Source organism: Gossypium hirsutum, chromosome D09 (assembly GCF_007990345.1).
Source record: "Gossypium hirsutum isolate 1008001.06 chromosome D09, Gossypium_hirsutum_v2.1, whole genome shotgun sequence".
NCBI classification, from domain to species: Eukaryota; Viridiplantae; Streptophyta; class Magnoliopsida; order Malvales; family Malvaceae; genus Gossypium; species Gossypium hirsutum.
The window spans coordinates 45,302,958-45,323,733 of record NC_053445.1 but is presented as its reverse complement, the minus strand read 5'-3'; the positions used below and the strand labels follow the sequence as shown (position 1 = coordinate 45,323,733).

The window sequence follows — 20,776 nt, the reverse complement described above, 5'->3', positions numbered from 1 at the left end:
GACTATGCCGGTGATTTGGACAAGCGAAGATCAACCACCGGTTATGTGTTTACACTTGCTGGAGGACCAATAAGTTGGAAGTCTACACTACAGTCTACAGTTGCATTGTCAACCACAGAAGCCGAATACATGGCTGTAACAGAGGCTGTAAAGGAGGCTATTTGGTTACAAAGTATGGCTAAAACCTTGGGGTTGGTTCAGGAGCATATTAACGTGTATTGTGATAGTCAAAGTGCTATTCATTTAGCAAAGAATCAAGTCTATCATGCACGTACAAAACATATCGACGTACGATTCCATTTTGTGCGGGAAATTATTGAAGAGGGGAAAATTTGTCTTCAGAAGATCAAGACTGCAGATAATCCCGCAGATATGATGACCAAGGTGGTAACAACAACCAAGTTCGAACATTGTTTGAACTTGATCAATATCCTGCAAGTTTAACAGTTGAAGAAGGCACTATCAAGTATTGTTGTCAAAGGTAGAAAGAATTGTGTGAAGATAAGATTATCCTAATCAAATCTTCAAGGTGGAGATTATTGGATACCTACAATCTTTGACTTTTCAAAGATGAATAGTGGCAGAAAGTTGGCACCGAAAGGTACCGAAAGTAGAAAGTAAGATTAGTTGGCATGGGATAATTGCAATTTTGGTCCCTAATTGTATAGGGACATTGCAAGTTGATCCTTAAACCTCAACTATAAATAGGCCTAACCATTTCTTACTTTCTTCATCCCACACTTGCCATTCTCTACTTAAGGCAATTGTTCTCTCTCCCTATTTGTAAACTTTCACTTGTATTTTTGGAGTGAAATATATTTGGTAGTGCCCGAGGACGTAGGCAAAATTTGCTGAACCTCGTTAAAATTCTAGTGTTCTTTATTTTTGTTCTGCATATTTTGCAAGTGTCATTGTAGTGATTTATTGTGCTATTAAATTACGATAGAGGGATATTCTGGCTAGGAAAGATCTGGTATGTAAGCGATCCTCGTGATCCACCTCTCTTTCCTGGGAATTGAACTTAGTGTGATTTTTCAGTACAATAATTTTACTCTTTCACACGCTTCCGCGCAACACTATCCCAAGTTGTTAGTGCGTATGCTATAGATCATATCATATACAATTGACCATTTGTTTCTAAGAGTTCTTTACTTATTCTCCATGCGAGGCTTAATTTTGATACCCAAAAAAGGAGAATTTTAATTATAACATTTTCTGCAGTTTAGATAGATATCCTTTATTGAAGCCGCAATTAATATTGTGGTTGCCTAGGTGGTGCAATTCAACTAAGGGTGGGTTTGGATGGGCGATTGGGTGCGGTGCGGTGCGTTTAGCTTACTTTTTGTCTCACGCTACAGTATCTCTACAGTATCTAATCTCACCGCCACCGCTGTATTTATACTAACCGCAGGTAAACGCACCGCCCATCCAAACTCACCGTAAGGCTTTGCATTAAACAGTACCTTCATCATCTGTCCAATGTCTCTTGTAAGAATTGCTACTTAAACCTCTCACATTTCAAATTCACCTCTTGATTTGTCATTCTATATGTATAAGTGGAATGATATAATACATCAAATTATTGCCAAATCAAATATAAAGAAGAATGAAATCTACAAATAAAGAATATAAATATCACAAATAAATACAATCAAACATTTCATGCCAATGAAATATTTATGTAAAGTAGTTCGTACATTGACAACTAAACTCATATCTACATTTAGTGAAATTACTACAATTACTTCAGATCAATTTATTCCATTATTTCACTCTTTGAAGTAGCCTTCCACTCACTAAACATCTTCTTAGTAAATTGTTATTGCCACATGGTCCACTCATTTGTAGGCTCAATTTAGGAAACTAATGTTTCATCAATTTAGGAAACTAATGTTTCATTCATATCATCTCCGACTTCCTCATTACTTGAAGCTTCATCATCCGATTTCAATGGGTCATAAGACATTTCATTACAAACATAATTATGAAATAAGAAATGTGCAATGATAATTCAATTTTGTGTCCTAATGGGATAGAAATAGGAGCTTTTAAGTATATTGCACCACAACTGAAAGAGACAAATACTTAGATTTTGTTGTCTAATTTGGTATTTAAACTTGACACTTTTTTTTGATTTAGTACTTGAACTTGAGACTTTTTTTAATTTGACCCTTTTTTTTAGTCTAATTTGGTACTTAAACTTGACTCTTTTTTCCTAATTTGGTACTTTTTTTTGACTGATTCGGTACTTGAACTTGTCAACCCTGATACAAATTACTCCAATATACTAATAATATGATTTTTTATGAGGTAGAAAAAATAATTATTGGATGATTGACATGTGGCAAATGACATGGTATTCCTTATTCAATATTAATTTGTTAAGTATAGCTCAATGCATAATTTTTTAACATAAATTTCATCTAATACTGAAGATATTTTTGTAACATAACACGAATTTTTTTAGTACCGTTATTGTTTTGGGGTAATTTGTATATCATTTAACAAATTTGGGTACCAAATTGAATCTAAAAAAAGCTTAAGTATCAAATTAAGAAAAAATGTCAAGCTCAATTACCTCATTGGACACAAAAACCTTAGATACCAAATTAAGATTTAGGTACCAAATAATTAATTCTGCCTTTTTAATTTGATTATTGTTACTTATTAACATTAAATTGTGGAGGAGGGGGAGGAGAAAGAAGGAAGAAGAAGAAGATTGAGAATTGATGATTGACGGGAACTATGTGGGTGTGGCTAACGCTTGCAGATACAGGTTTAGAAACATGGGTTGCAAAATACGCCCCTCCATCCTCCAAATTTGGCTTTTGGAAGTTTCTACCATCCTGTAGAGTTCATTGGTAAAATCAAATGTTTGGTTCTATTCTCATTTTCAAACACTGTTATTGTACGATGAGCTACTGCGTTAGTTGATCCCTTGATAATGTTCTTTCATGTGGAGTTTTACACACAGAATCAAAGGAAAAATGGAGATTTTAGAAATCTGGTGGTTTTCTTGGGATGAACAGGGCACTAAAAGGATCATGCGGATGCTGTGGGATAGTTAGTGGAAGATGAGTTGCAACGCCAACAGTGTGAATCAGCCTGTGACTTTGCAACCCATGTTTTCTGCCTGGAATTCTGTGAGCTCCTTTGCATTTGCCTCAAGCCTGTCCTGGGGATTAGACCATGGCCATGGGCCATTGTCCATGTCCTGCCTTGTAATATGAAAGAATTCTAGGAGAGTAGCTACCTCGTAATTACATCATCAGTGATGCATGTAGTAAAAATAATGTTCAATCGGTTCGTTCTAAATTCTTTACGAACGTGAGAAACCAAATAACATATTGATGGATACATCTGTATTGCACTGATAATAATATATTACATGGTTCTTGAATAAGAGCATGTTGGGCTTAGAGGTTTGAATCGCATAAGATGATTTCGTTAAAACCAACAGAACGGCTAATGGCTAAAGTTCTTGAACGAGGTTCTAATGTTTCTTTTTCAGATGATCAAATCAAAAACATTCTTTTCCACTGGGCATGCAACGTATCCTAAGTTTGAAATTAGTACATGCCCTGTAAACAGGAAAAGCCTATGAAGCACCACTAAAAGGCTTTATTGCGGTTGCTTTGAGTCAGTAAACGGCTTCCATGGGTTGTGGAAGCAACTAAATGAGTAACATAAGATGCAAATTAAAACGAAACATATAATAAGAGTAAACAAAATCGAAATTGCAACAAGTAAACCTGCACCAGACAAACTAAAAACAGTATTTACTTCCTTATCTACGCAAAGGTATGTTAACTTCTAATTAAGATGTTAAAGTTTGACTGACTAACGTAACTCACCGGACACGGAACAGGAAGTTGCAAACAGTTTAACATGGGGAGCTGAAGAGATCAGACCTCGAAGTCCTACTCTCCTGGCGCTGAGACTCCTTGCTTCAGCCTCTCTCTCTTCATCTTCTTCTTGGATACTGGCTTCTTTTTCCTAGGTGGAAGAGTCTTTTGCGCATACGAGTAAAGTACATAGTTCCCTACAAGGAATATCAGCAGCAGCCCCAGAACAACTAGTAGCACTATCAATCCCGGGTTCAACCCTTTGGCTTCAGTTTCATAAATGATCTTGTTTCCCTATTGCATCAGGGGAAACGAAATTATTACACTGTAAGCATTCATCATCTAATGCACAAGAAAAACACACAAACACAACTAGCTGCTCGATATTTAGCTTCAACATTTTAGCTTCGCATGGCCATCGAGAACCAACAGGGAAAGTTCATTTTATCATGGAAGGAAAATTCTTAATTGCATATGTTTTATTTTAAGAACTTAGTCCTCCTACATGGAAGTTGCTGACTTTTCAAAGGGGTTATTAAGTTATGTCATAGGATACTTGCAAAATAAAAAATTATACAATGCAGGACAACATCGGATACAGGCAGCATTGCTCTAAAAAATAATTTATCATTCGTTTATAATGAGACTTAATTGAGTGCACAAGGTTTCTACCAAGACCCCGTTAATTTATCAGAGATGTTAATTCTTAATCGAGCTCATGCTCATTTTAGCAAGCTAGGCATAATTATGGCATTGAAATGCATAACGAAATCATCGAATGTTACCAAGTGAGAACATTTTTCTGGTTGTCCGCTAAAAATTCAGTTTTCATTTTTTTTTCTTTTTGGACATTAAGGAGGAGTATAGACTAACAAAAACCCAATCCGAGTTGATCATTTCAAATCCCACATTAAGAAAGGGAAATCTTTCCATTAATAGCAGCTATTAAATGACTGCTTTGTCTTTAGCAAACAAAATTAATGAAAAGGAAAAAAAAATCTCAGCCAATCTTTACATTTACAACATATCATCCTACTATTAAACGAGTCAAAACAAAAGCTAACAACATTATTAGTTATTATCATCACCGAAAACTTGCATTGAAAATGGATCAATGTCAAATTAATTATTCCAATTAAAATATTTAATTTGCTTAAAGAAAGAATCCAATCCAGAAGAAAAGTTTTTATGTACTAAAAGATTTCAACCACCAGCACATGGAAAAAAAATTAATTGGTAATATACATGCAATATGAAAAATGAAAACATCTTGATGTTAGATTACTCAAACAAAAACATGCAATTAAGAAAAAAGAAAATCTAAATTATGCGAGACAATCAGCATGCACAATTCTCAAAACAATATAAAATGGAATGATAAAAAAAACACTAGATCAGCACAATACCAAGTAATAAGGCGGGGAGAGAAAACCAGATCTCTATATTAGATGGAAAATTTCAATTGATTTAGCACGGATCTAGGTGAATTGCCAAAGATATTGAGATTCAAGAAATATGTACCATTTCATAAAAGGAGGGAGGAACCTTATCGGCGAAGTCGGACTCTTCTGCCATGGCTGCGAACTCAAAGGTAGAGCTCCCGACCAAAACGAATTTAGGACGGAGAAAATTCCTGAAATTGGAGAAGATGAATAAAACCAATTCCAGGTACCGTAGCTGATGGTATTTATAACGGGACTGTTACGGATTTTGATTATCATGATTTGGATGCAGATTCAGATTCAGAGTTGACAGTTGAAACCCATTTTCTCCAGTCCAATGGATCCAAGTAAAAGTTGGGCTTTACCTCTTAACATATTAAGCCCATTGGAGTGTTAGTTCGTACGAACTGTGTCAAAATATATAGGGGTAAAATCATCTCTTTGGTCCCTCTCAATTTCGCTATATAGTAAATTAGTCCTCTCAAAAAATCAAAACAATTTAATTTTTGGCAATTTCGAAACCGAGTAACTAAAAAAAATTAATCCCGACGTTAATGTTTCTTTTGTCAATATCTAAGACTTAATCCCAAATCTCAGCTTTGTGGAACTGAGTCATATAAACACTTTGTGATTGATTTGTATTTAAATTTTTATATTTTTCGTAATAATTTAGCATAAAAACAATATAAGAAAGAAAAGGATTTGCCTTAGCTCATACTTTCTTTTTTTTTTGAGATATGCCTTAGCTCATACTTAATTACAATTAACACGCGTTTTTTTTTTGTTTGGAATGAAAACATCCTCCATATTTACACGGTTTGCATAGTTTAATTCTTCATTCTTTTGGAGTTCATAATTATCTCTTGCGGGACAAATTTTATTGCAACACAAATATAATTAACTTGCGAGTTGCAAGCATACTAAGGAAAAGTTGCATTCCCCAGTTTCTTTTAACATTGTAAATTTATTCACTGTTGACATAACGACAATCCTTTCGAACCTCTCCTTCATCTCCCGTAAGTGGATTATTCTCTGACAACAACAGCACAGCTCTGGCAAACTGGTCATGGAAATATCCATTATCAGCAGCCATTTTCTCCACAAAAGGGGAAGTAGTGGGATCAGAGGTCAGTTGCTGGTCGATCACCAGCAACCCCTTGTGCTTCAACAAGTTCTTGTAGTACATATTGTCAAGAATCATCGGCGTTTCCCGGTCGTTTCTCGAGTACAACACCGCTTCCGGATCAGGGTCGGGTGTCGGACACCTCCCTTTAAGGTACTCGGCATAGTCAGGGTCCAATGTCGGATCAACTGTGGGGTAGAGTCTGTGTACTAAGTTTACACAATGAACTCGACCTACGGAGTGAGCTCCTAAACAATAATAATGCAAGATTTATCATATTATATGGAATAAATCAAACGAGAACATAGTTTTCATACATATATATAAATATTATACCTAATAAAGCTACTATTCCTTGGGTGTCGATGCCAATGGATTGAAAGCGTGAAAGCACCAACTCCATTGAATCATTGTGGTTGGGGATGGTATTTTCTACCTCTGAAAGGTAACTTCTCTTGCTATCTTTCCGACCGGTTTTCATCTCAATGCGTGGTCCTCCAAGCTGTAATATGGGCAGAGGTATAGGTTTATACGTTTAACAAAACTGTCCATTTATGTTTTGATTTTTGTTTTTAATGAAAATATATATATACAGACCAAGACAATGCCATCTCTAGCAGAAAGAGAGACGATATCAGCGCAGGAAACTGTCCCTGGACATTCTTGCTCCAGAGCATCTTTAATTGTCTTAACGTACTTGAAATTTCTCATCCCAAAACTCCTATCTGATTTTTGTTCCGATTCAATTCCATTCACCGTCTCTAACAATAACGATGCATCGCATGACTGCATCAACAAAATAGCTATGTTATTCTCGCTCTTCATTTTCATTATATAATCACATATTCGGATATATGTATAGAAGTATACTTTTATAAATATATGAAAAAAAAAACCATTATGGTGAAAACATACCCATATATGATACTTGACTTTGCCATAAATAGGATAAGACTAAATATGATTTAATTACACAAAAGATATATACCTTAACCATGCAGTCATGGAAGAGATTTCGAACCCAAGAAACAGCTGTGTTTCCATGTTTGTTGTAGAGCTTGATGACTTGTTGTTTGATGATCTCTTCAGCATTGGGGCAACTTTGAGCATAGTAGTTCAACTGGAGATCACCTTTGACTGCAAAAAAGGATAAGATTAATTGCTTTCCTTGGTATTTTTTTTCCCTCTCTGAAACCTTATCAGAACTGGCTTTCATCCATGGAATTAAAATATTGCTAGGTAATGTTGGTAGTCTATCGTGAAATATATATATAAAAATCTATGGGGTCCAACATGTCTAAATTAAGCTCATGAGATTGGTGGCATTGCAACCAACTCTACTTTCTCCTGTTCATCTTAATCCATTGATTACACAAATTCTTAGGTAGGCAAGGTCATTGAGCTTTGGCCATATATAATGCAAAAATTTTACTAATTAAGAATTGTATAATTACCAACTAATGGTAATAGTAATAGTAGTACTCACATCGGTCTAACTCTAAACTCTCACGTAAGGAAGTCTATCCCAGGGTACGAATTTGAGCATATAATAAAAACACGACATAGAGCTAAAACATAAAAATGAAAAGAAATAGTTTAAGTACCAGAATGAAGCTGTAGGAGTAATGGTAATAACAGAAAGATAAAGCTGAAGCAGCAATGGTGGCTCTTGATAGCCATCATCTATGAATATCTTTGGTGTGATACAACTCAAAGACCGTCGACCCAAGCTTTATATAGTAGTGTTTTAGAAGAGCCTGAAAAATGAGAAAATTAAATTAAAATAAAAGAAAGGGCAAGCTCCCTAATCTCGATCCCTCCACTACGCCACTTTCTTTGACCTTATGCCCCCTTCCCTCCTCACGCGAGCGGCCGCCCCCACTATGGGGCAACGATCAAGTTTTTCTTCAGGATTCGCTGGATGTATAATATAATTTTTATACTTCATTATTGTTTATTTGTTCACATCTTTAAGCATTCTACTATGGATTCAACTATATTGAATATTGATGGCAAGAGGAAAGAGATTTGTTGGATTCCTCACGTATAATTGGTTTTCCTACAATTTTCTTTAATTTTTTCATTAATGAAGCATTGATTTGAAATTATTTAATATTACAATAATATGTATTTTGTATTTTAATTATAGTTTTAATTTTTAATTTGTGTTCTTCATATTACAAAATGCGTAACTAATGGCTCAATTTTTGCCATACAAATCAGTTTATTTGTGAACTAACCGTGTTAACTATTAATAAGTGACCTAAACATTTGGTAAACTGAAAATTTAAATAGTATTGAATTTCTAAAGAAAATTATTTAGTAAATTAACAAGTATAATTATTAAATATAATTATGTTCGTTTGATAAAATGAATATTGATTTTTAAAATATTGTTTATTTTTTATTTTAATCTTATTAATGTAATAGTTCATATTATTTTGGGTAATTTTGGGTGAAAGAAAATATCTTATTTTTTTAAAAAAATATTTTAATTTTTTAATAAAATAAATTCGACCTAATATTTTCTACCTTAGGTGATAAGTAACTATCTACTTATTTATTTTGTTGAAATTTTTATATTAAGTAAAAAATTTAAATGATATCAAACACATTTAAAATATTAAATGTTGAAAATTTTCATTTTCAGTGATTTATCAAACACACCTAAGTACCAAATACAGTTTGTCAAAGGTAATTAACTACAAAATTAGAACTATATATAATATAATAGATTATGGTATACCTAAATTGTGACTTGTGAGTGAAACAAGTTTTATGTAGGACATAAATTTATAAAAAAAAATTATATAAAAATTAAATATATAGCTTTAGTTGAATTGGTAAAATTAAAGTTTTGATATTTACGGTTTCTCATATTCAAATTTGTGTAGTTATTTTTAGATTTATTTGATATAAAAAAGATAAAAACACCGAACACCCTAATAATTATATATATTTAAGTTAAAATATGCTCTAAGTCCCTATACATTTGAAAATTAGTCTATTTACTTTTATTTTAAGAAATTTAGTCTCTTTACTTTTGCAATTTAAAAATGCAGGTCCAATTGTTAACATTGTTGAAATTCACTTGTCAAATAATCTCAATTTTTAATTACATGGCTATCAAGCGAGTATTTTTTTTTAATTTCAAAGTGCCTGATAACCAAGCAGTGAACTATCAAGCTGTTAAGCTAAGGAAACAAGAAGAATGCATTGAAATATTATTGAAGAAGAAACCCCGTGTCTACAACGTTTACAGAGACAATTATTTATAATACTGTAGGAGAGGTGGTAAAACAGACGGTAAATGGTAATAACAGTGTACTATGGATGCTAACAACCTGGGAATATTTTAGCCACGTAGTGTAACTGAATTTGGATTTGAAAATCACTTGTTTGTTTCTAATTCTTCCTCTATCATTCACCCTGCTCCTTTTCCTTCCTTCTTTGCGAAAGTGGCAGTTGTAGTTGAAGGAAGCACACGTAGTTTCGAGCATTGATTGCAGAAGGCAGATAGCAGCAGAGGTTTTGTAAGTGCATCTGCGATTTGACGATTTGCTGGCACATAGTTGACTTGGAATTTGCCTGCCATAACTTTTTCTCTTACAAAATGAAGGTCCAGATCCACATGTTTTGTTTTGGAATGAAGAACCGGATTTGCAGCCATAGCAACAGTGCTAGTGTTGTCACACCAGATTTTTGACACATTGGCTGTATGCACATCAATATCAGCAAGAATTGCTTGGACCCACATGAGTTCAGAAGCAGCATCAGCGAGGGATCTATATTCTGCTTCTGCAGTTGACCTGGAGACTGCCCTTTGCTTCTTGGAACTCCAGGAGATGAAATTTGCGCCTAAAAAGAGGCAATAGCCTGAGGTAGATCGTCTGTCATCTGCATCGCTTCCCTAGTCTACATCTGAGTACATGGTGAGATTCATGGATTTGTCTGCTGTAAACCACAGTCCATAGTCAAGAGTACCTCGTAAGTATCTTAAGATTCTTTTAACTGCAGTCCAGTGGGTGTCTCTGGGTTGTTGCATGTACTGAGCAGCCTTGTTGACACTGAAATTAATATCAGGACGAGTGTGACATATATACTGTAGTGCACCAATCACACTCCTGTAGAGAGTTGGATCAGAAAAAAGATTTCCTTTAGCTTTGGAGAGTTTGGGATATGCTGCCATTGGAGTACTTGCAGTGTTAGCTTCATGCATACCAGCCCTGCTAAGAACATCCAAAATGTATTTCTTCTGATTAAGAAGAAGACCTGTGGTGGACCTGTGAACTTCTATACCAATGAAGAGTTTTAACTCTCCGAGATCCTTAAGAGAGAACTTTGCATGAAGTTGAGAGACCTATAACAATTGACACTGTGGCCGATTGTTAGGGTTGGAATAACCACCGCGACGGCCGCGAGTTGAAGAGGACGGGTTAGATGGGCGAGGAGGAGCCGGGGAGAAAGTAGTCGAGGGATAGGATTGTTGATTGGGAAAGGTTGGGTTCGGTGAATAATAGGCTGAGTGTGAGGAGACGGGTGAGGTAATATGGGCTGTAGTGGATTGAGGGTAGATTTGGGCTTGGGAATTGAAAAGTGAGGCTGAGATAGCTGGGTCGGTATGGGTGATAGGGTTTGGGGAAGAAAAAGGGTGATACTGAGTTGTGTTGATGGAGATAAGGAATCGAATGGGATCTCTAAGGCGAGTATCAGCGTCGGTGAGAACAGAAACAACACTATCAAGAGTGTACGATTGCTGGCTGGCGGTGATGACGGCAACAAAGGAATCAAATTCTGTGGGTAGGCCGTTCAAGATGGTGGCGATGTGCTCAAGTTCGAAGACTGGGTTGCCACACGCTGCAAGAGTGTCAGTAATATCTTTTATCTGGGCAAGGTATTGGGCCATTGAAAGGTGATTCTTTTTCATAGCACGGAGTTTGCAGTGCAAGTGCATCATCTTGGTGGTGGAGAGCTTGGAGAATAACCGGAGGAGACAGTCCCAGATGGTGCAGACTGTGCCTGCCCCGACAAGACGAGGGAGAACATCAGGGCCAACGTTGGACAGAAGCCAAGAAGCGAGGCCAGAGTCTTGCTGAAGGTAGTGTTTATATGCGGGGTTACGAGTTTGTTCACCAGAGGCAAGGGTTAAAAACTTTGGTGGATGAGGAATGGTACTGTCAAGAAAATCCTCCAAGTAATGACTGCGAAGGGTTAAAAGAACTTGTTGCTTCCATAGAAGGAAGTTGGAGTCATCGAGGCGGATGTTAATCCGTTTGTTGGTGAAGGGTTGAGGTGGGTTGGCTGGGCGAGGGGTGGGAGCGAGGATAGAGTCCTCATTGTCGGAGTCAGACATAGTGCGAAGGGTAAGAGAGGACCGGAGGTGCTGCTAGGCAGTGGCTACTGATACCATGATAACCAAGCAGTGAACTATCAAGCTGTTAAGCTAAGGAAACAAGAAGAATGCATTGAAATATTATTGAAGAAGAAACCTCGTGTCTACAACGTTTACAGAGACAATTATTTATAATACTGTAGGAGAGGTGGTAAAACAGACGGTAAATGGTAATAACAGTGTACTATGGATGCTAACAACTTGGGAATATTTTAGCCACGTAGTGTAACTGAATTTGGATTTGAAAATCACTTGTTTGTTTCTAATTCTTCCTCTATCAGTACCACATCAGTGAATTTAACAAAAGAATTTTAATGGTGTTAACAATTAAATATGAAATTTAAAATACGAAAAGTAGAAGAACTAAGTTTCTAAAACTAAAAGTAGGAATTGAATTCCAAATATATGAAGGGTACATGAACTCAGAGCATATTCTAACCTTATATTTATTACTTTATAAAAAAATAGACACTTCTTTTTCTAATTAAATTGATGTCCGATAGGCTATGACACAACTCAACCAAAAACATAAATATAGTATAGATGAATAATTATATATATAATTATTTAAAATCCCCGATTGCTTACAAAATTAGTTCACATGTTGTCTATTTGACCCAAAGAAAAGTAAGCCCGAAATATTATAAGAAGATGAAGTTGTATAACAAATAAAATATTGAGCAATTTGTGTTATCCAAATTATGATATTCATAAAAGAAATGAATTACTAAATCTACTTGCATTTATATAGTAACTTGAGAAATTATTAGCCTCTTAATATGGAGTCCAATATCACCCTCATTCACTCAATTTTACTAAGTTATTTTATTCCTATACCCCCAAAAAGGGCTTTATGGTTTAAACTTAAAAGAGAGGGAAATAATTGGTTTCCAAGTGGTTAGTGGGAGATACCAAAAATAAACTAAAGGAGTGGCTCATAATAAGAGAGAGATTGTGCGATTTTTGTCCATTTTTCTTTTAGTTAGACTGTCATGTACATGTGACGCAACCATCTTAATCAATTAACCAATAATTTTATGTTGATGCTTTATTAAGTACATATCGTTATACCATTTTCTAGAATTTTGGTGAAAATAGTTTTCATTTTATATTTAATATTGTTAATTTAATATATTTATGTTATTTTATTTTAATATTGTACTTATTTAATATATTATTAATGAATTTTAAATTATCATATGTTATGCTTAAATATATATCTATGTTTTAAATTCGTGATTTCTGTGTGATATAATTTTTAATAAAATTATAAATATATTTGAATGATTATAAAATAAATAATTAAACTAAACCTATACGTAACAATTCAGCACATAGATACTTAATAATTCAAGCCTTGCTCTCAATCTGTATTGCTTTGTGGGCATCCTCATAAATTTGACTGATGTCTATTATTTTTATTTTATTTTTAAAGAAAGGACCACGGAGAAATGGATAAGGTTAATAATAGATTTCATTTATTTCATCAAATAATGTTTATTTTAATAAATTAGTTTTTTTTTTCTATTCAACGAGAAGAATAGTTTTTCATGGTTATAAATACTTCTTTTATACAAAGCTTAAAATTATTCACAACTCTTCTTTAATAGAATAATACATTTCAATGTATTTGAATTCATATATTCTTATACTGAATATCAATATAAATATTTTGTTATTACTGATTGTTGATTTGATTAAAAATGTTGTGTATTTTATAAGAAGGATTCTTATTTAGTATATATCCATTACGATTCCATATTTTATATTTATAACCATAGGTTGGTCAAGATTTTAATTGATTGTTCTCTTCTTATTTGTTTTCATCACCATTTTTATATTCTATAATGTGTTGCAGGATATTGTTTAAAACGATTCTTTGAAAAGCCTAAAGTTACAATAATAGACATTGAGTAAGCACAAGTTTAAGCTCGTGAGAGTAATCAGATATTTAGATCCAACTTGTTAGATTTATAAGGAGTTTCAAGAGATACAAATAGCATTTTTTATTTAACTTTAATCTAATTAAATATATATATATTTAGACATATTGATTGGTTATTTGTAAAGTAGCTTAAAAATATGACGTGAAAATTGGAAACAAATAAAACAAATTATTTATCAAAATTTCAAACTCTTAACTTTTTCTAATAAAAGAAATTCTTCTCGTTCTTCTCTTCAACTAAAATTTGATGAAATGATTGCATAGATTTGATCTTAGATAAACACAATTTATTTTAAGGGTTATTCAAATTAAATCCTAAAAATGAATTAAAAAAACTTGATTTGATTTGAGTTGAAAGACCTTTAAACCCAATCTTAAGTAAATGAAGTATGTTTTAATGGTAGTTGAGACTTTAACTTTAAGCCTGGAATTTATCTCCTTTCTTTAGTGAAGGATGATAAGAGAGAATTTCTTTAAGAATTCTTAAAATTTGGCATAAAGTTCTACAATTTTTTTTAAGTTGTTTGATTATTTTGAAGACTTTTTCGAATATTAGAGAGACTTTTCGCCTTTAAAACTTTTTCCTTAAGCTTAAGGTTACAATTAAATGTAACACTTTATATTTAATCCGGTCGTCGGGTCCGAACTATGAGGTACTACTACTGACAGAGCAAATTCAAGTCATTATGCAACATCTGATCGTTCAAACATGAAAATCATTAGCATTCATAAACATAATTTGTTACATAAACATTTTTGGATCCCACACAAGCTTACCAAAGCTCTTTTGTTAACCCAAGCTTGAATTAAGATCAAATTGTAAGGTATGGAAACTTTTGGGTTGACATCGTGATTTCACACTCTACACGTCGTGACGTCACCATCTTAATATTTCACGTCATGACTTCATACCTACCAACTTCGTGACGACATTCTATTTCGGCACGACATTGAGAGTAAAAGGCTATGATGAGGACCTTGTTTTTGGTAAAAATGTCATTTTGATTCCCATTCAAGGAGTGTTAAACAACCTACATGATTCATACGGACTTGGTACCATTAAAACAACCTAAACTCATATCATTTTATTGTCAAACAAATCACTTAACCATTCTAATCAAAACCAAATCAAACATAAGCTTAACCTACTCAAAATCAATTGATTTCATTACTTTTTGTGGAGTATGCCTCGCATTTCAGCATAAACAATGTGTGACGTCGCAACAAGGAGGAGCTCTTCGTCTCGACGAGCAACTGACATCACGATGAAGAAACATGCTTCGTCCCGACGACGTGGTGACACATGTTCCTCAATTTTCTGATCTTTACTTCTTTCAATTAAACAATGTTTTAGTTTCTCACTTAAACTCTGATTAGTATATATTATTTTAAAATTATTTGACCTACGAATTTAAACTATAAACAGGTCTTCTACAACCCTAGAAAGATTTAAGTATTAGCTTTTAAAAGCTTTTAGGGAATTTTGTGTTTAAGTTTTCAGGGTTCATATTTTTCGGGTTTCGAGGTTTAGTTTTTATCTTTATCTCTGTACTCTTCATTTTTACCGATTTAGTGAAATTATCTTTGCAAGTAGTTTTTTTATCCTCTTTAGAGGGGTTTTTCCACGTAAAATATTTGTGTTCGATCTTTTCAATTTATTCTTTAGTTTAGTTGTTCGTTGCTTAATCAGGTTTACCCCCAACACTTTCATTCAAATGCCAAACCTACTTATACCAAAACATAAATAGACATGCCATTCAACTTCCACAAATTAACCTATCCATTTAATTTTGTGCACTATGAACCTAAATGACCGTATCTTGAACCAAAACAACCATACTCCAAACATACATCCAAGCATTATATTCAATTATGTCAACTACAACCATTCATTAACTTAGCTACCTTTTTTTTTACTTCATTTTATAACATTCCACATGCCAAAACATATAAGCATATATCATCATCTATTCTAGCATGAAATATGACTAATACCATACATTTGCCAAGTCTCAAGTGAAACATGTAACACAAGACAGGCAATGTCACATTTGCCAAGTAATTAACACTTTCAAATGCTAAAGTACACACTAAGACTCTTATTACATGCCACAACCTTAAACTCAAAATAATTGTATAACTATCGATTTAGTGATAGTATGAGCTTCAAGATGATTCGGCTTGGTGAGTTCTGCAAGGTGACCATCCACAAGGGAAAGAAAACAACGAGAGTAAGCATATAGAATGCTTTGTAAGTTCATATGCAAAATACTATGCTTACCTTATTTTTACCTAAGAATTTAAAGCTACCTTAGTTTAACATAACTTTGGCTAGAACATGGCACTCAAAACATCAACAAAGTGAGTATTAATGTATAACCAAAATCTTTAAATGTTACAAGTAACTTAACATACCAATTCATGTTACTTTCATATAAGTTATCACATTGGTACATTCAATCCACAATCATAAGATTATAACAAGTATGCATGATCCAAATCAATTACCTTTGCTATTAACAATCATAAAGATATATTATTTTCAATTCAATCCATTTAATGACTTTTCAATTTGGATGTTAAGTTCATTTTATCACATTTCAAAATTTCAATTTCACTTATATTGTTTTGCTCGATGAGCCCTAGCAAACGGACTCGGATACACATGTAACTATACCACACCATTGTCCGAGCTGAGTATATTTATATGTATGGTTACACATTAGGTTACTTGTCCAAGCTAAACTTGTGTCGTATAATACTCAAGAATTCGCAATGAATGTTGGATTTTGTTAACATCTATTATAAATCTCGCGCAAGCGTGCTGTAACGACCCAAAATCCGTGGGCACCGAAAAAGTGTGTTATCGGGTCTCCGTCTTAGTAAATCGAGTTTGTAAATAATTATTAAGAGTAATTAAAATTATGAGTCTGATAGTGTGTTTAATTAGATTACTTTTTATTTAGTGAATTTAGCTTAATTTAAAGTAATTAACAAAAAGGACTAAGTTGAGTAAAGGGTAAAAGTTTAATTATAGATTAAAAGAAAGTATAAAGGACCAAAATGACAAATAAGTCAATGGCTTAAGATTAGGCAGCAATACATGGAAAAATCTTAGATTTTTCTTGATTTTTATTATTAAAATATTATAAATTATATTAATTAAAGTTTAGATGTTATATTATAGGAAATAAATAAGATAAAAACAATTGTATGGTGATAAAATAATAAATGTGTAAAATATATAAAAACACACTTGTAATAAAATAAAATATTTTCTTATAATTTAAGTAAAAGATATTTTTGAATTAAATATTATTATATTATTATAATATATTGTTATTATTATTAACTAATACATAAAAGAAATAAAATAAAAGAATAAAAGAAACAAAAGAAGAAAAGAAACAGAGACCATTCAAAACAAGGGAAGGAAAAAGAAATAAAGAAAAGAAAAAGGAAAAACTAGGGTTTAAGGATTTAAGCTTTAATTTGGTAAGTTAATCAAGTCCTTTTCTTTTAATTTTGATGTTTTAGAAGCTTTAGAATAGAGTTTTGTTGAAATTAAGTTGACTTTTTGGAAGTTTTTGAACATAGTTTATGTTGAACAAATTGTTGAATTAGGGATTTAATTGAATGAAATTCAAGTTATAATTTATTAAAGGATTGAATTGTAAACTAAGATATAAGTTTTGATTTTTAGGGATTAAATTGAAATAAATTCGAAATTATGAAAATATGATAAAAATTAGATAGTTAAATGTGAGTTTGGCAAGAAATTGAGTAGCAAAAGGGTATGAATTGAGAAAGAAAAATATATAGGTTTAGTTAGGATTCAAATTGGAATTAAAGTAAAAGTTAAATAAAAAATTCAGCAATTAAATTGTGTTGTGTTAATGATTGTGTAACACCCCAAACCCGGCTTAAACATTAGGGCCGAATCTGGTGATGTCGCATGGTAACACCCTTTACCCGTATTCTACGCTGGAATAGGGTACGAGGCATTACCAGAATAAATACACTTATAAACATATTAAACCGAGTTATAAAATTTCATCCAAATTAAAAACTTTCAAATTATTATCTTCGAGTCGCTAATTAGGGTTTACGAGGCCCAATACATACCCATTCATATGCTCAATATATCCGTTAAATCAATCCAACATTGAAGAATTCACTTTAAGCCAGAATCAATATTAATCACAATCATAAATCTTTTCATGTTATTTTCATATATCACTAACTGAACTTCGAATGTCAATTTACGAATATGTAATTCACTAACACATTCTGGTATACACAATGTTTAATTGATGAAATCATTTAATTGAGCGAAATTTCATATTCACTCCAAATTTTCTTCTATATCCATAAATGCTTGCACTTACCATTTACCTAACCAATTTCTCGAACCAAGCTATCACACAACAATTATACATCACCTGTGCTTCATGAATTCAATGTTCGAATCTTATCACCATCAAATCCATGTCATTCGAATACTTAAAGTTTATTCAAGCATATATTATTACGTTTCATATACCAAGCATATGTCAAAATTACAAATACGCAATCAATTCATTTGTCATTTATTTGACTAGCAAATTAATCTCAAAATTCATAACATTCCATTACTTAATATATACCATAAAACACTCCTTTAACATAAACTAGCACTATGGCCGAATTTTCAGTATGTTATTTATTCCCCTTTTTTCCGAATCACATAGCAAAATATTACAAATATGTATATATTTGAATACTATAATTATGCATCAACTTACCAACATGAGTTAATTCATGAGCCACTCATGACATCATTTCATGCCAAATATACCATACGTATATGCTATGAAACTTTATTTTCTCTCATGAGCTTACCATGACCAGTAATGCACCAATATAAGCATCACTCCTATTTCAACATTTATCGATTATAATCAGACATTTAACCAATTATACACAATTCATTCATATATTATTGTCCTCCTCCTCCTTTTCATCCCACATCCTTTATGTATATAACATGCTTAAATAGCATTATACATAATTTTACTATTCACTTATATTTAAATTCAAAATTGTCTAGTCGAGTTACAATCACTAAATTATTTTTATCCAGGGCTACAGAGCTCCAAATTAAGTTCCGTTAATTTTACTCAAAACTAGACTCACATATCTTCTTACCATAAAATTTTCAGAATTGTTGGTTTAGCCAATTAGTACAGTTTATTCTTTAAATTCACCCCTGTTTCACTGCTCAACATCTCTGACCTCTCTTCACTAAAAATGAATTATCTCATTGTACAGAATTCAGATGATATTTTCGTTTATTTTTGTTTATTTCTTTTGAAAATAGACTCATTAAGGATTCTAAGCATATAAATTATAACTCATAATTATTTTTTTTTACAATTTTTAATTATTTTCCAAAATTAGAACAGGGGATTCCGAAATCAATCCGACCCTGGCTCACTAAAATTCAAATATCTCAAAATATATAACTCTTTTGCTTGCTCTGTTTCTTTTATGTAAAGATAGACTCATTAAGCTTTCATTTAATATCTTATTCACTCTCTAATTAAATTTCCACCATTTTTTGTGATTTTTCAAAGTCACACTATTGTTACTGTTTAAAACTGTTTTGTTGCTAATTTTACTTTTTCATAATTTCACTTTTTCACTTTCAATCATTATTCAATTCAATTCCACACATATATTCATCATTCAATCACACTTAATCGTTAAATGATCTCATGTATTTTCACTTAGTCAATTTCCCATGAACACTTCGGAATAATAACAGATATACGGTGGATTCAGCACACAGCAACCACCCTTTGTAATCAATGATATCCGGTGGGATCAGCACATAGCAACCACCTTATAATTAATGATACCAGTTCACATAGTAGCCTGCACATAGTACTACACATGTGACCATCATTATCCGATACATGTAGTAGCCTGCACATAGTACTACACACGTGATCGAAGCTATCCGGTACACATAGTAGCCTGCACATAGTACTACACATGCGACCTATCATTCTGGTACACGTAGTAGCCTGCACATAGTACTACACACGTGACCATCACTTTCACTTTCACATAGTGACCTACACACAGTCCATACCACACATGTGATCATTTGTCACTTCATTCGTATCCCTTTTTATTCCGAATGTTTAATCGGGAAATTTCTCACTTTTTCTCATTTTTTCCTTTTTCAATTCCTTGTCTTTTTTGACTTATAATAACACATTTAACTTATTTAACACTCACATTATTCAATCCAGTCCAAAAATCACATTTTGGAAAAAATTATATTTTTGCCCCTAAAGTTTCACAAAATTACGATTTTGCTCCTAGGCTCGGAAATTAAACTTTATTCATTTTTCTCATGTTTTATGACATGCTGAACATTTTTCCCTTCTATAGCAATATCAAATTCTCACTCTAACACTTACTTATGAACATTAGGTATTTTTACCGATTATGTCAATTTACTCGTTTTCACTTAAAATCGGCTAGCAAAAGTTATTTAACATAATTTTAAGCTTCATATTCTACCATAAAACATCAAAATAAACACATTTCACCTATGGGTATTTTTCCAAATATGAACCCTAGGTTAAATTATTGTTAGAATAAGCTAAATCAAGTTACCGAGACTCCAAAAACGTAAAGAACATTAAAAACGAGGCTTGGAATCACTTATTATGGAGCTTGGAAGCTTGAAAACCCTAAATATGGCTTCCCCCTTGCTGATTTCGTTCACCATGGAGAAGATGGACAAATTTTTGGCTATTTTGGCCTTTTTAATTCTTTTAATTACTAAATAACCAAAATGCCCCCTACTTAAAAATTTCCTATTTCACCTATATCTTGTCCATTTTTGTCCAACAAGTTAACCAATGGTCTAATTACCATTTAAGGACCTCCAATTTAAAATTTCATAACAATTGGACAATTCTAACATGTAGAACTCAACTTTTGCACTTTTTACAATTTAGTCTTTTTGGCTAA

At 32.8% G+C, this 20,776-nt stretch overlaps 2 protein-coding genes across 2 annotated transcripts; both read right to left on the bottom strand.

The window, feature by feature from the left end:
• Positions 1-3,716: 3,716 nt before the first annotated feature.
• On the bottom strand, positions 3,717-5,632 carry LOC107891115 (DNA-binding protein S1FA). The gene is made up of 2 exons (XM_016815768.2): positions 5,367-5,632; positions 3,717-4,139 (listed from the first exon to the last, which is right to left on the bottom strand). The coding sequence occupies exons 1-2, from the start codon at positions 5,418-5,420 to the stop codon at positions 3,921-3,923; spliced, it is 273 nt and encodes a 90-aa protein (XP_016671257.1). The 5' UTR covers positions 5,421-5,632; the 3' UTR covers positions 3,717-3,920.
• A 478-nt stretch (positions 5,633-6,110) lies between these two features.
• LOC107891116 (peroxidase 21) lies at positions 6,111-8,147 on the bottom strand. Its single transcript, XM_016815769.1, has 5 exons — positions 8,015-8,147; positions 7,399-7,547; positions 7,008-7,196; positions 6,747-6,912; positions 6,111-6,658 (listed from the first exon to the last, which is right to left on the bottom strand). The coding sequence occupies exons 1-5, from the start codon at positions 8,091-8,093 to the stop codon at positions 6,252-6,254; spliced, it is 990 nt and encodes a 329-aa protein (XP_016671258.1). The 5' UTR covers positions 8,094-8,147; the 3' UTR covers positions 6,111-6,251.
• Positions 8,148-20,776: the final 12,629 nt, after the last annotated feature.